The 16,833-nt window shown below is 36.9% G+C and overlaps 1 protein-coding gene across 7 annotated transcripts in view; it reads left to right on the forward strand.

Moving 5' to 3' along the window:
• Nucleotides 1-16,833, forward strand: part of CPNE8 (copine 8) — a 71,360-nt gene that overhangs the window by 18,135 nt on the left and 36,392 nt on the right. For 6 of the 7 annotated variants that reach the window (XR_010998975.1, XR_010998974.1, XM_068189736.1 and 3 more), the window contains 6 exons: nt 1,977-2,023; nt 2,945-3,048; nt 5,949-5,988; nt 6,755-6,831; nt 12,262-12,325; nt 15,141-15,244. Coding sequence is in view for 5 of the 7 variants with exons in the window: in XM_068189736.1 (XP_068045837.1) it covers nt 1,977-2,023; nt 2,945-3,048; nt 5,949-5,988; nt 6,755-6,831; nt 12,262-12,325; nt 15,141-15,244 (436 nt within the window). In the remaining 2 variants the exon portion in view is untranslated. Of the gene's footprint in view, nt 1-1,976; nt 2,024-2,944; nt 3,049-5,948; nt 5,989-6,754; nt 6,832-12,261; nt 12,326-13,185; nt 13,313-15,140; nt 15,245-16,833 lie in introns of those variants that run through there. The other variant, XM_068189738.1, reaches the window with a different exon arrangement.

A 16,833-nucleotide genomic window follows, 5' to 3' on the forward strand; every position in this document is an offset into this window, starting at 1 on the left:
ACTTGTACCTTTTACTCACAATAAAATGTTGTATGAAGTGACTGCTTATTAGTCTATATTTTTATTATATTTAAAATATCGGCCACATCTGCAGCCTAGAAGGGGAGACCCTATTGCGGTCTACGTCTTCCACTGATGTCTTCTCTGTGGTGACCAGTGACAGGACCTGATGGAATGGCCTGAAGTTGTGTCAGGAGAGGTTTAGGTTGGGTATTAGAAAAAAAGGTTTTCACCCAGAGGGTGGTGGGGCTCTGGAACAGGCTCCCCAGGGCAGTGGTCACAGCACCAGCCTGACAGAGTTCTAGAAGTGTTTGGTCAATGCTCTTGGGTACATGGGGTGTCTCTTGGGGTGTCCTGTGCAGGGCCAGGAGCTGGGCTTCGATGATCCTGATGGATCCCTTCCAGCTGGGTCCCTTCCAGCTCAGGATATTCTATGATTCTGTAATTCTGGATGGGTAGTCAGAAGTTCAGTAACCTGCAGAACTTTCTTTAGCTGATTTCATAGCTTCTATTTAATTCTGTTTTCTCACATTTTCCCATTTCACATCATTCTTCATGTAATACACTCTAGCAGCCTACTCCAGAGTGTTTTGTAAAAATAAGCTTTTTGGTTTGGATTCACCTTACTATAAGCAGTAACCAAAGGTAGGCACATGATTGCAAGGGTTTATTTAGAGTAAATGGAGAAAGACAGACATCTCCTGAGAATTATTTTGAATGTTTTTTTTATAAAAGCTTTTTTTCATCTACAAGACATCTTACTTAAACCCTAAAAGTGTTAACTTTTAGCTTCTATGTGAGCTAAAATATTGAAATTGCTTTTTTCTGTTTCTATCTTATTTGCTATGCCTAAGGGGATTTTTTTTGGTGTGGAGCAAATGCATTTTAAGTAAGAAGAAAATGTAGTTAGAAGGTTGGCTTCATTTCTGCTTTCGTTTGTTAATGATTCTGACTCCACTGCAAATAAAATCAAACCTCTACCTTTGTTATTCAAGGCTACAACCTAAAACAATATTATTTTTACCTTCTTTTAAAAAATAATAATTTGTACAGGAAAAGAACTTGTTGAGGAAAAAAATACCTGAAATATCTATATTTCTGTTGTTTAGAAAGGGATTGAAAAGGAGTTTCAGGTAAAAATTGCTTTATCACAGTTACCTGCAACTCATTCAGGTCTGTAGAAAATAAGCTTTATTTTCTACAGATCATTTGCACTCCTTCAGTGCAAATGATCTGTACTTAAAATAGTGTTTAAAAGACCTGAGTATAATCACTGCACCCCTGTCACCAGTCCTTGTGATAAAAGCTGCGGCTTAATGTGTAGTGAGTGCTCTACTGGAAATAGAGATCTGAGTGACACCTGTGGGATTGTCTGCTTGGTCTTTCAAAATCAGGTTAGGTCAACAAATTTAATTGATTCTATTTTTCGTCAGGCTTTAGTTTAAAAAAATAAAGTATGCATATGTGAGATGCTTAAATCTGTGTAAATAATCTGAAGCAAAATTAAGGAAGAAAATCCAGGAAGTCTTTTTTGTTCCTTTTCTCTGCTTCTGTTTCCCCTGTGTCTTTTCAGTAGGGTTCTCATTTGGTTTTTTACTTCAATTTTCTTCTCTCTTGGAGGAAGTATATTTTACAGTAATTGTGCATTAGATTATCTAGAATAGCCTGACCACCCACATTTAAAGAAGACCTGCTTTTATCTAATTTTGCCTTTAAAGATTGTCAAGTGCTTTGCTGAAGGTCAGGCCTAAGTGCTGCCTCCCTTTTTAAAAGCACTCCATTTATTAGCTGATTTCTGCAACAATTAGACCACATGATCACCAGTCTGGTTAGGCTTGTTGACAGCTGAGGGAAAACATTACTATTTGATTGTCCTAGTTACTAATTTCCACACCATAAGAGACAACAAAATTAGTTAATTTAAGGATATGTTGAAGTTTGAAAATAACCAAACTTTTTTTTTTTTCTTTTCACAGTCTGTGTTTTGTACACACAAGCAATGGGAAACAAAGAATGGAGAGAGGTAAGATACATATTCAAACCTTTCAGGTATATTTAAGACTGGTCATTTGTCCTAGCAGAAGAGGGTCTGTCATTGCCTCTTGAATGCCATGCTAGGCTTATGGGGGTCCTGTGTACTAGCAAACATTTAAAATATAGTCTCATTGATCTCAGTTTTCATATCTGTATCACACATTTTCATCAAAAAAGAAAACAAAATAGAGAAAACACATGAGTTTCTCATTTTACAGTCTTCCTCCGATAAATTCAACCAGACTTAGCTGTCAATTTGGATGAGTTTTGTGGCTGTTGAGGGGAAGACATTCAAACAGGACTGAGCTGTGGTGATGGTCAGTGTCAGCAAAACTGGTCTGTAGTAGTGGTAAAGATCTACCTTTGAATTTTTTAAAATTAAAATATTTTCAGCTTGACCGGGCTGAGGCACTTCCTATAAACATCAAGAAGGAAAAGGCATTTTGCCAAAGACTCAGAGAGAGGAGCGATGAAGAGAGAGTTGAACTGAGGTGAAATAGGAGGTGGACAGTGCAAAAATGATACATTTGCAATGGAAGGATTGTGTTCCTTAATATTTAAAGCTGTCAGAAATAATATATGCAAGATTTTTCTTGCTGTTTTGTTTGGTTGGGGTTTTTTTTGGTGCGCTTTTTCTAAGGAAACAGTGGATTTTTGTTGGCTTTGGAGACGATGATGAAGTTTAGGTTATACTATACAAGGTATGTACCACTCTGTATTGTAATATGAGGTCTTCTGCCAATGTCTCCATCCTCTATTTATGTCTGTTTATGTGAACGCAGTCATTTTCTTTCATGGCATCTGTTTGAGAGGTTTTTCCAGGCTGTCACAGATCTCATATTCCTGGTATTGGCAGTCTAATTATACTTTCTTATAGCATATAGCTTAAACTTGCACTTTCCTTTTACAGTTTGGAAGAACAGAAGTAATTGATAATACTTTAAATCCAGATTTTGTAAGAAAATTTATAATGGACTACTTCTTTGAAGAAAGAGAGAATCTGCGATTTGATTTGTAAGTTAACAATCTTTGACTCTAGTATTGCAGCTCTGTAAGCATGTAGAGTTTTGTCCAGGATAAAATTTACTTGAAGAGAGATGGTATCTATTGTCATAGGATAAATTAATGTAATACACAATTGATTTAGTGTCGCTTCCTCAGAAATAAATGGGTAACATAAAAATGACTGAGTTTTAAGAAATTGGCAGATGTTAACTAGTCAAAGTACAATTATGCTTACAATTATTACTTCCAGAAAATAGAAATTAAAAAATGACAAAACATTAAAATATTCTTGCAACACAGCCAGCAAAACAGGTACAGATATACTGTCCAGAAATAAAATATTGTAAAAGTAGCACAGAGCCAAAATTTTCTTTACTATGCATCTAAACATACTAAACTTTAAGATTTTAAAACAACAGCAGTTATTTGAGAAGTAGATGGCTTTTGACATTATTCTAGATGTGCTCATTTCATTCCACCGGTGGAATTGTTTTGACTTTCACTTCATTCTTTGGAAAATAGAATTGAGAGTCCAGTCAGCATGTCATGTCACCATTGCATGTCATCTCTTACCTTTCAGTCCATTCTGATTATTTCAGTCTTTGTGATAATCAAGGTTGTCTTGTTTTTTTTTTTTTAATTTTCATCCTATTTTTTTATTAGCATTTCTTTCTTAACCTTGTCCTAGGAGAGAATATGAATAATCCTCATAGATAATTAAGTTTTTGCTGCAGTTTTGCATCACACTATGCATTGTGGCCACAAATTTTCTTTGTATGTCCTTTTTTAGTTGAAGAACCCTTTTCCTATTTCTTTTCATTTCCTTTGTAAGATGTACTAGACCACCTATTTCAAGGAATGAAAGGAAATACTAAAGCCAGGAAGATTACAGGGTGCTTTGAGGTGGCTGGGTACAAATCACAATGGAAGCCTGATGCAGACTTTATTTGTAGTTTTGGAAGTTAGGTTTAATGTCATTCAATCTGTGGAGTATAACTATTGTGGGTTATTTAAAATAAGTTTTAAGTCAGAGCTAATCAATTTGTGAAATAAAGGATTCTTCTCCAAGTATAAAGCATTGCTGAAATAGCCACACAGTGGGGGCTGTGTGGAAATCTGTAGCTGTTTGCCTTCTCCTTCTCATAGGATGCATGTAGGGTATGGGGAGGGGGCAGTGAAGTAGAAATGAAAAGTGAAAGAAGTGAACTAAAAAAGAGAAAGCTCAGTCTACAGAAAGAAAGGGGAGTCTGTAAAGACCTTCTGGATAAGTGTTGTCTGGAAAGAACTTGGACCTGGAAGGGAAGACACAGTCCCCCGTTTAATTCTTTATGTAGCCAGAGAAATGGACTCCTGTCTGTTTATGAAAAGCTGTAAATATCACATGTTCTCTGTGCTTATAAGAAAGACCTGACTGCTTTCTGCTGCTGTCCTGGGTTACCTGGACTCAAGTCTGTTCTGAACTCAAAGCTGAATAGCTGTTGCTGTCTTTGCCTGCAAGTGACCATATAGCCATATTGCATGAATTTACTGTAGAGCCCTATAAAAATGATAGATGAAAAATTAAATGTCTTGGAACTCTGAGTTAGAAATGTGAATCTCACATAGCTAGTCCAGCCATGGACTAAATCCCCATTCTGAAGATTTACAAAGCTTCCTATATTCATTTCCTTGGCAAAATTGTGTACTACTGTTGGCCAAAGTGTTACTTTTCAAAGAAATTCCTTATATGAGTAATATATTTTGCAGGGGGAAAAAAAATCAAGTGGCAAGTATATCTTTGATATTTGGTGCTTCAATAAATGAGCATGGCCCCTCTCCCCCTCCCCCCAGTTGTACAGCCACCAATGTCACAGGCCCCTTTCTGCTCACAGCTGGTACTTAGTAAGTGATTTTGCCAGTGAAGTCGTTCTTTGTTTTACTTCTGTAGCTATCCCTCAGGTCAAATTATAAGTTATTTTTTTCTGTTCAATTTCACCAAATAGTTCGCTTTTAATTGGCGGTTTTAACTCAATTAATGGTATTTGTAGGAATTTCTTTTCTTTATTAATATATTTCTAAAGCTTTGACTGTGCTGCACCACATCCAGCTATGTTCTGGTATTCCTGTCATCCTGACTTGTGATCTGGTCCATGATGCATCCCAGCAACCAGCTGTGGCAGCACAACCAAAGGGATAGCATTCCATGCAGGGGAGCCTGAGATGGGCAGTAACATAGCAGATGAAAACTTTTTCAGTTTAGTTACTGGTATTGAATCTGAACGGATGATTTGGTAAGAATACTACTTGCATTATCTGATAAAGATGGAAGACTGTTAAAGTGTAGAGATTAGTAATCCTGTATGAATTTCTTACATTATTTTTTTCAATGTCTCTTAAATTCAGAGAGGAACATTTTTTGACTCTTGACTTGATTATGGAAGGGAAACAATGACATTTTCTAGCTGGAGGAGGACCAAGATTATGATAAACTCAAAAGAACAAGTAAAACTCTTGCTAAAAGCAGTTAAGTTTATTGTCAGTTATTTCTATTTGCTTATTCAAATGACTGAAAAATTACCTAAGAAAGTAATTTACAAGTTAGTTTGTTTTCTAGGGTTAATTTTTAATTTTTGGTCTGCTTTTTGTCATCTTTCACTGTTCAAACAGGAATATCAGAAGAATTTCTCTTTAAAGCTTGCATTTTGTTGAAAATGACTTAATTTCAAATAACTAGTGAACCATAGTCCTATAATATGTGATGACTCAATTTGTCTTCCTTACTGGGGAACTTCCATTCACAAATCTGTTTGTGTAAATTTCACACATGACAACAGGTGAAAGAATTGTTTGATTTTTGTTTCTTTACGTAATTGTCTTCAGGTATGTCATCTGGCAACTTTGATATAAATGTTCTTTTTTTTTCCCCTAAGCTATGATGTTGACTCAAAGAGTCCTAACCTGTCAAAACATGTAAGTTCTTCCTCACTTCTATAATTCTTTGTGTTAAAATGCTTACATTTCTTAAGTATGTTTATTTTCTTTTGACTGTAAGTAATATCAGATACACAGAGACAAAGACAGTGATTGGCTATGAGTGAAAACATACAGTGCTAATGAGTATAATGTTAATGGGACATTTATCTTGCAAAGGCCATATTTGAGCATGCACGTATACCTTTTCAGATATGTAATATGCTGCAATTAGTTGATACTTTTTTGGTTCCTAAAATTGAAGCATGTTTTATTGTGTCTCACTGTTAGAAGAAACCTTTTATACTCATGTTGTCTTGAAGTGGGAGTGATGAAAGAGTAACTTTAACATTTAGAGATGCAAGAGTAGAATTCAGAGGCTTCTCAGTGAATTTTTTAAAAAATAAATACAGGAAGGCTTTGGTAAAAGAACCTTTGAGAACCTGGAGCAAAGGAAAAGAGCATAGTAGAAGGAATACTGTGTGTGTGCTTCACTGTGAAAAGATGAGACTTTTCGCCATTGATCTCCAATTACATCCTCACTGTAGTGATTGTGTAGTGCCTTAGAATTACATCTGTAAGTGTAACCTACTGTTATGTCAAATAGGTGGTAGTGAGTCTGTTTATGATTCACTATTGCATAGTTATTACTAAGATGTGGTGTTCAGCAGAATCTGTTCTTCAGTAGGGAACAGCTCAGATAAATGGGAAACCTAATTTCATTGTGTGAAATATGAATTCTGAGTTTTATGTTACTACTTTTCAGGATTTTTTGGGACAGATGTTTTGCACACTGGGAGAAATAGTGGGATCACAGGGGAGCAGACTGGAAAAATCAATTGTGTAAGTATTCTGGAATGTTGGATGAATGCATACTCCTGCATGAGGCTAGAGTTGTGGAGCTTTTTTGCTGTGAGATATCTTGATATACAGAATTGACAGATATGGCTTTTAAGAGAGAGTAAATAGTTACATGCAAAAGAAATTTTTCTTCATATAGGCTATGATAATTTAGGTTTCATTTTGGACAATTAGCAAAGGAATTAACTAATCTGTACTTTTTGTCAACCTTGTTACATCTTGTATTAGAAATAGCTTGAGTGTACTAATCTAAAAAATGTTTTTTGTTTTAGTTTGCAAATTAGCACATAATAAAACTTTAATTACCTTTTGTTCAAGCATTTGAGTTTGTGAAAAAAAACCTTCACAAAGAAACAGTGAAGAATCAGCTGACCAGATTATCAGATTTCTAATACAATCACACAAAATTATTAACATCAGCAAATATTGTGGTTATTAGACAACAGTATTTTGTGATTCTCCCCTTAATCCCATTCTGGATTTTAAACTTTTTAAAACATGTCTAGGAAATAATCATGAGGACCAGTACAGTAAGTGTCATAATAGAGAAGTTGTGTTAGGTTATGTGATTGTCTGTGAACAAACGAGAAGCGTGTCCCAATGGTAGGTGGGGGAGCCCAAATACCTTGCCCTGGCTGCTTTCAGGCCCATCCCAGGAGAGTCATTGGCTTATGGAAACCCATCTCCACACACTCAAAGAATCACAGAGGTACAAGGCACGGGTAGGGGCACTCCAGTAACACAATTAAGGAAACAACCCCTGCCCAGCTCCGAGGCTGTCCCAGGAGAGCCAGAGCCCCAGCACTGTGGGATGGCAACACACAACAAGTCACTGCTTGTTCTGGCCGTGTTTTAGTTCTTGACGGCTACACAGTTTGAGCATAGAAGCACTGTCTTGTCAGTCGGAACAAGAGGTTGGCCCTATTTTGTTCTACTAAAACGACAGCTCACTGACTTTTCACTGTCTAGGCCTAGCTTATGCCAGCTGCCACAGCAAATTGCACTGTCACAACTCTATGAACTGGACTGAGTGATTGTCAGTTGATTCTACTGGAAGCCTGTGGTCACTTGGTCAGATAAAGTGCTAACTTTGAAGACACTTCTATTTCGTAAGATGAATCTTACCTGACTTTTTGAAAGTCTTATTTGTTTCTGTACTCAATTAGTAAATTATTCAGGGGGGTACACTTTTTTTTCCCTGAGAAAATTCCTGAAATTTCTTTTGAACATGTAGATTAAAAGGCATTCATTCAGTAGTTTAGCATTTGGTACAAGTTAAATGAAGTCTGAAATGAGTAACGGGTGAAGTTTAAAGTTTGAAATTATCTATTAGAAAAGAAAAAATATCAGTGAAGATTCTGTGGAAAAGAGGTCTTCACAGTTGTGTTTGCCTGTGTAATATATTTTCTCTTGGGTAAACAAGCATTTCTCAGGTCTGGGTTCTGATACTGTCATGTATTGTAGTTACTAAGTGGACCCAACATGTGGGTAGAAACATGTTAATGAGAGAATGGTTGACATTTTATCAGTTCTTCATAGTGTCCCTGTTTCATTTTGTCGTTGCTGCTTTTGACAGTGCTGTGACTTGACAACTGTGCCTGAGTGATTACCCATTCTGGACTCTCTGAAGTCTGGGTGTCTAGGAGACATTTCTGTTATTCATGAAACTTTGCATTCCATTTCAGAATTGTTTGTTTATAGATGTGTGTTAAATGTCTCTTAATATTCAAACAAGGAAAATTGAATTGACAATATTGCATGTCTTCCATTCTTAGGGACATTTGCTGTTCTGAGTTTACTGTTCTCTTTATGAAGTCAAATCTGTGTTCTCATAGCATGAATGCTCTTTATGATCTATGAGTTAAGAGAGCTTTATCTTTTCACCATATTTCTGAAGTTCATTAACATTTTCCCTCTTCAGTTCTCTGCCAATGGATGTATAAAGAAGAGAATGCTTGGTGCTGTTTTAGTCCCAATCAGCTACCCTACAGAAGTAGCACTTCTTATACTTAAGCCATTTGAGAAGCTCAAATTCCATTCTCTGATTGGCATTCAAGTAAGCTCTGATGTTCTTTCAAAATGAAAATTAGAAAGACTTGAAGATTATTCTTCTCTAGAAGAAGCTCTATCTGCTTTAGGCATTTGCAAAAGTCTTACACAATTTGGAATTCCATGGCTGCTGTGAGCTGTCCAGCTTCAAGTCAGATTGTGTATCATCAGGGAAAGTTCCCTTAGGACGTCTACAGTGAAAGGGTAGTCTTGTCCTTCCTCAAAGTTAAACATCTCAAGCCTAGAGGGTCACCATTGCTGTGGTCGGGCAGGAAGGCTGAAACACACCTTGCACTAATCCTCATGGCAAGTACAAAAGTGAAGGTACACAGCACACATTTTTCTTTGCCTACATGGCATGCATGCATTGCAGTTTCATTGGTGTTAAAAGCACCAGTGGATTACGCCTCTGAGGCATGAACCTGACACTATTTCTTCTTGGCAGTTGTGAGATTGTCCCCTGAACCTTCCTCTCTGTTTCTGATGTCATTAAGGACTTGGAATTTTATGTGGTCTGTCACAGAGAGTCTTGCTCCCAGTATTATAGTGTGGTAGCCTGTTATCCTTGTGACAGTGAGCATTTTTTGTTCAAGAACATACTTTAGTGTTGCACTTTATTTTACAGACCGGTCAGATACAAATGTGAACATTTGTTTTAGATAATTTCTATTGGAAAATAATTCTAGTAATTCAAAGAAGAAATTGATAATGTGACATTTTAACAGTAATGTTTGTTCTCTTTACCTTTTGCGTTACTAGATTCATTAAATGCCTTCTCAAGACAAGCTCCATGTGTAAGATTTACTCTGCCTGGCCTCATGTGTTCCAGCTATACTGGCATGAAAGGATAATGTGCAGATACATCTACTTCCTGAAATGACGTGGTTTCATTTTTCTCTCAAGAGTGCCACCTGCTCAGACATTATCCAGAATTAGATCTTTGCACTTCTGTCTTCCTAGAGAGAAGATGCTAGCCACATTTATAACTCTGAGCAATGTTTTTTTTTCAGGATCTGCTAAGTGCATTCCTGTAGGGATTTCCTTTGATGAGGAGATGGGGCCATTGCAAAGCTTAATGAGCATTCTATGCTAGTTATTCACATCTGAGTGCCATTGCCTGCTAATGAGGCTCTACTGGAGCCAGCTGGCCTATTATGTGATGTTCTTTTTCCTGTCATCTTGCTGTGAACATAATTGATAGAAAAATACCTGAACTTCCCATATATATTTGTCCTATTCTGTTATCTGTGGGTGTGACTGTCAGAGGGCTAGGCTCTGCAAATTCAGGGATAAGCCTGTAAATTTTTGAATGACATGAAAGATGTTCCATCCTCTGCCTCATTGCAATTCCAGCTTGCAAAATTGGAGGCTCTTTTTCACCTCTCAGGTTTGAATTTCCATATAAATAGTCATCTTTTACATAGGCTCTGTAAAGATCCTCCTGTCAGTCCTTGTTAAAGCCCAAGTACTCTTCAGAGTGTCCTTTTAAACTTCGCTTGGTGTTGCAGATGTGATGTCTCAGTTGTGGAATCATTTGTTCTAAGGAGAAAATAATTCCTTCTCAAGACTGTATCTTATATAGACATGCAGGTATTGTTGAAAACCTTTCTTTGATACTGGTTGTCTGTTCTGTTCCTCTAACGATGGCATTTCCTGCTCCTTCAAATACTATCCAGAAAGAGGTGATCGTTGTAGAGAAGCCTATAGGTTCTGGACTCTCAAGCCAGTAGGACCCACTGAAATGTAGATTTTTGCATTTTATTATCCTTTATTCAGTTTGCACTCTGCTCACACTTAGACTGATATTTTCTATATCAGAGTTTCAAATAGCTAGCCCTGAATGGTGGAGTTGACTGCAGTTATGCAATACAGATTACAGTTAATCTGTCAATCTGTCATACTCATCGTTACCCCACAAACCCTGATCTGTAACTCTTTCCAGAGAAACACTGAGAAACTAGTTGCCCAAACATAAATTTTTTCTGTAATTTTTTCTGTAATTTTTTCTGTAATTTTTTCTGTAATTTTTTCTGTAATTTTTTCTGTAATTTTTTCTGTAATTTTTTCTGTAATTTTTTCTGTAATTTTTTCTGTAATTTTTTCTGTAATTTTTTGTAATGTCAGCGCGATACAACCAGTTCCAGGGTAGCTCACTACCAGCTATCCCTTAGAGCTAAGGAAGATGAGGAATGGCACTGCATCCTGGATTTAAACAAGTGGAACTCTTACAAGCTTGTCTTTAACATAGTATTTGACCATATTTCTCTGGGAATTGGAAAGACTGGTCTGTAATGATGAATATCTAAGTAATTTTTTTTTCATACTTGGAAGTTTTGACCAGCTTGAAATTATTTTATTATTTTCTTACAGGGCATTATTGCTAGTTAAAGTTTGTTCCATTTGCCTGATCTGTGACCACTGAAGTTTTTCTCAGGGTATTTAAGGAATTTTTTTTTTCTTAATGAATGATTTTTAAGGGAATTTTTAAGAGAACCAACTCTTTAGTGTCTGCAAATGGTCCAATACTATTTTCATGCATGTAGACTTAAGCATATGAAGTTTGTACTTAATAGCATCAAAAGCTGTACAAATAATGTGGTAGAGTTTTTAGTTCCTAAATAATGAGAACTTGATCTGTAGAGAAATTCTGTGTTAATCTTGATGAAGTATTTCGCCTCTTTATGAACCATTATGTTAATATTGTCCTTCTTTTATAAGGCCCATGGCCTTCTGTGTTGATTGTGGCCCCATCCAAAAGGCTGCTGGCACTGACTACTATCAGATTATGTGTGGGTTTTCTATTTCTCTGCTGCTTTTTATGCTGAGGAACTGTTTTGGGATTTATGGTGTTGCAGCCTGTATTTTTAATGGCTGTCTGGGTGAATAGTAATTTGTTTTGCAACTTCTGTATCAGATATGATGGTGAGATTATTATGTGTCTTCATAGACATTTTAGAATAAATGTTGAAAAATAATGCTAGTGTATACTTTTAACTGTATTTTAGGGGGTTTTTAAAGTAAAATTTGCAATAGGATGTTTTTCACAAATGAGTTGTAGACTCATCTGTAAAGGAAACATCAGTGGGAGGGTGGATAATTTCAACCTATTGAAACTTCGAATGCTGTTTCCTTTAAAATCAAAACTGATTTGTTTCTTGCTAGTTAGAATAAATATGCAACTCATTTACCAATTCACTTAGGATAAACCAACTTTTTTACACAGGACAAGTGGCAGAAGACGGAATCTGAGATGCATGCCATCAGCTCTGTGACTTGAAAACTTACCTTGTGCTTTCTGTGTCAATTGTAACTTTCATACATGATATTAAGGAACGAAGGTGATGTGGTTGTGTTTTTTTGCAGAGGAATTCCTGGGAAGAAGTGTGGAACAGTCATAGTAACAGCAGAGGAACTTGGGTGTTGCAGAGTAAGTGTGCTCATTGCTTTCCAGAAATAACATGAAAATTTTGTGATTTACACTGCACTGGATTGTTAATGGTATAACTTATAAATTTGCATTTTGTGATTTATGTAAGAAGTTAGAATACTGTTTTCCTTTAAGTTGCCCTTAGTTTTACAGATAAGCAGAAAGAAGCAGAAGCCAATGCTCAATATCTCTTGCTTTCTCTCTAATGCTCCTTCATGTCCTCACTCTCACAGTCTCTTGCAATGTCTCAGCAGCTGTCACATACTTGATCTTCTGGATTTTTGTACTTTATCCAGATTTCTACAGCTAATATTCAGAATGTCAATGAGTTGTGGAATCACTGAATTGTTGAGGTTGGAAAAGACCTTGGAAGATTGTCTACTCCAATACTCCTGCCCCTCTTAGGGCAGGCTACTCAGGGCTCTGTGCAGTTGGGTTTTCAATCCAAGCAATCTCCACAATTTTCTCTGTTACAGCTTTTCAGCACACTCAGAGTAAAAAGGTTTTTCCTTATATTTAAGTAGAATTTCTCCCATTTCAAATATGTACATATTGCCACCTTTTCTTCCACTGGATGCCCCTAACCATAGTGTTATTCCCTAGTTTACTAGTTTATTATACATTTTATATATATATTTATATATATAGAAGTACATATATATACATTCATATAATACATGTGATATACATTATTATTTATATAATATATTAATATATATTTATATATATATTTTTTTTACATATTGATATATATATATATAATATTCCCTGTTTATTCCCTAGGATCATGTACTTACACAAATTGATAAACCTTCTGTTTTCCAGGCTAAATAATTTCAGCTCTCTCTGCCTTTCCCCAGATGAGAGATGGTCCAATCCCTTAATCCACCAATGCTTTTGGTGGAATTACTTCAGCATGTTTGTGTCTTCCTTGTACTATAGTCTAGAACAGTGCTCCAGGAATGAACAGTACTTCAGGAGTGTCTTCACCAAAGCTGAGTCACTTCCTTCAACTTTCTGTCACCACTCTTCCTAATGTAGCCCAGCAGGCTGCTGGCCTTTACTGCCAGTGGCATATTGATTAACTTGGTGTAAGCCCCTTCAGTCCTCTTCTGCCAAGCTGCTTTCCAGCTGTTTGGCCTACAGCCTGTCCTGGTGCATAGGGTTATTCTCCTTCAAGTGCAGTACCTGGCATTTTGCTCTGTTGAACCCCATGAGGTTCATATTGGTTAGTTTTTCTGGCCTGTGCAGATGTTTCTGACAGCACGACCATCAGCTGTATAAACATCTAGTTTTGTGTTGTTTGCAGACTTGCAGAGGGTCTACACTGTCCATCATCCAGGTCGTTAATGAAGATGTTTAACGTTCTTGACCCATTTTTGATGCCACGGATACACTGCTAATGACTGGTCCCAGGTGGACTTTGTGCAACTCAATATGACTCTCTGAAGCCCAGTGGTTCAGCCATTTTTCAGTGTCCCTTACTGTCCAATTTTCTAGTCTATAATTCATTAGTTTATGAACAAGGATTTATGGGAGACAGTGTATAATGTCATGCTAAAGTGAAGAATAAACAACATCCACCTCTCATCCAATCAGCCACTCATTTTGTGAGGAAAGGCTTCCAGTGATCAGGCATGAATTTCCCTTTTGAAAATCCTTTCTGATGTCTCTTAGCCACCTTCTTCTTTTTCATGTGTTTGCATATGTTTTCCAGGATTATTCGCTCTATTATCATCTCAGGGTTTGAGATAAAACTGGCTTGGATCCTCTTGCCCTTTCTCAAAGACAGGAGAACTTCCCCTGATCATCATAATTTTATAGAGGCAACTGAAAGTGGCCCCACAGTACTATTAGCCAACTCCATCAGCACTCTCAGGTGCCTCCTACCAAGTCTCATGGACTTCTGTATGTCTGGTCTGTTTTAAATGTTCCATTCCTGGTCCTCCTCTACCAAGTGCAAGTTATCCTTGTTCCAGACTTTCTCAGGTCTGGGTCTCAGGTTTCCAAGAGTCTTGAAGGCAAATCTTAGCAGTAAGACCAAGACATAGAAAGCAATGGGAAACATGGACCTTGCAATGTCCTTTGTCACCTGGTCACCTGCCCCACTCAGTGGTGAGCCATTTTCTGTCATCATCCTCTTACTGCTGTTGCACCTCCAGATCTGTTTATGGAGCAGTCTTCCAGCAGGCCCTGCCTCAGTTTGCTGGTGAGTCTGCAGGTTTATATTTGCATTTTTATTTATATCCTTTTCTTATTCTTGACTTTACCCAAAGAGATGACCTGTGTGACTTAGTTTGCCTGATTACAGCAAGGAAACTTGTCTCCTTATTTGTTGTCAGATTGGATGTACTTGGTACCTTTCAGGCTCATTTTCTTGAAGGTTCCAGACTTTTAAGAGCCAGCAGCCATTTGCTTGACAAGCAGTAGGAACAGACAACAACAGGGCTCAGTCACTGAAGGAATGAGGCTGAGTCGTGCCTGACTGGAGTTTTTAAAATTAATTCTAATATGCTTTCCTTGCCTGTGCATCTACTTCTTTCAGAATGCAGTTTTGGATGTCAGGAAATCCTTGAAAAATCCTGAGCCATTTTAGCATAGAAAATTGTTCTTTTTCTGGTGTGCCTGCAAAGGAATTCTTGGTTACAGCCATTCAAACTGCACTATGAAGACATTGCACAAATGTGAACATGTAGAGGGCATTTAGAAGAAAGATATCCCCATTTATTTTGTTTTCTATTTGCATAGTTTAGTAATTTTTTTTAGTGTAGTAGAGTGCATGCTGTCTGTAATTTTTCTATATTACCCATTTCAGGATTCAGTTTTAATGCAATTTTGTGCAAACAAGCTAGACAAGAAGGACTTCTTTGGGAAATCTGATCCTTTCCTTGTATTTCATCGAAGCAATGAAGATGGCAGGTAGGTACCTGTTAAGTATTTTTGCTGCTAATCAGTAGGCAACTTAATTATTTACATAATAATAATATATAGGCAATAATATAGATAATGTATTTTTCTTTTTTTTTACATTGTCCAGATTAAGCTGTGTTTCTATTATAATGTTTGTTGGATTTCAGTTTGTCATGTTAGACAGTTTAGGAATAAAACTATTACAACAAATTGTTCAAATACTGCAATTTAGGGTTTTAAGAGGTAAATGTCTCATAAATATAGAGCATTATGACAATTAATTGTAGTAAAATAGCTAAATCATTTGTGAAGATTTAGTATGCATTTCAATTAAATAGACTTCTCAAAGAAAATTGTAGCTGCAAAATTTTGCTAATGCTTAGAAATTGTGTTTAGATAAAAAAAAAAATTATACTGCAAATTTAAATTAGGAAGTGTCTTTTATCTTTTTGACAGAGTTCTAGGAAATTGAATTCAAAAATCCCTGAAATAGAATTTATATTTTTACAAATGGCTGTTTGCTCCATTCATGCTTTAATTTGTTGAAGTAGACTAATCTCTTCTGTTCCACTGCTAAGCCTTGACATGCACTGGTCAACACAGCACTCTGCCTTTGTGGGGCTCTACTAGCAGGTTAAGATTTCTTGGAAATTGAAAGTCCTCACATCTAACATGTATCAAACCAGAGGCTAGACATATATGATACTACTTTTTTCTGTAGCTTAACTGGAACAGTTGTTAACATAAATGTGTGTATGGGTGTGTGCATCTATTACCCGCTTTTTTTCTCTTGGAGGCAGATGATAGGAACAGTTTCCTGAGTAAACACTGCCTATGTAAAACTGCAAGGCTGGAGGAGTTATGGCTCCTTTGTGAGTGGCATTAAGGTCACTTGTGAAATTTCTCTGGGTATTACTGGGAGTGCTGGTACACGCCGCCTCTCTTGGCCTTGAGTGCCATTCATCCCCACTTCCTTCGAAGGGGTGAGTGTTGAGCCAGTAATGCTTTATAGGTCTCCTGAATCCAACAGGATGTTGGGCCAGTACTTCTGCACCTCTGGCAGAAGAATGTTTCTTTTTTTTTTTTTTTTTGGCTTCAGGCATGTCTTCTGAATCATAGCCAGGATAAAAGTGTAGGCGTTTGGGGTGCAAGGAGGACATTCCCTCAAAGGATAACTTTAGTTGCAACTGGATGAGGAATTTCAGTAACGATTTCACCAGTGACCTTGTCTCTTGCTTTCTTTTGAACGATTCAGTCCCCAAGATGGGGGTTCAAAAGAGGTATTTTAATTTTGCATCATTTAGAGAAAGCAGAATATGCTAATACAATTAATAAGAGAAGGTAGTAATTGAATCTCAAAGAGGCTTATATGTTTAACCTAAGACAGCCCTGGTTAAAAAATCATGGACATAAAATGGGGAATAAAAACCATCATTCCCTTGGCTCAGTTTCTTAATCTCTAAGCAAAAGTCAGATCCTCACAAGATCGCTTTCCTTCTGGATCTGTGACTAATTCCTGCATGTACAAGGTCTGTTTAAACTAATGAGGTGGAAACTGCTTCCCTGAAATACTCACTGAATGGTTATAGTTCCTGTTG

The sequence above is a fragment of the Anomalospiza imberbis genome, chromosome 5 (genome assembly GCF_031753505.1).
Source record: "Anomalospiza imberbis isolate Cuckoo-Finch-1a 21T00152 chromosome 5, ASM3175350v1, whole genome shotgun sequence".
NCBI lineage: Eukaryota > Metazoa > Chordata > Aves > Passeriformes > Viduidae > Anomalospiza > Anomalospiza imberbis.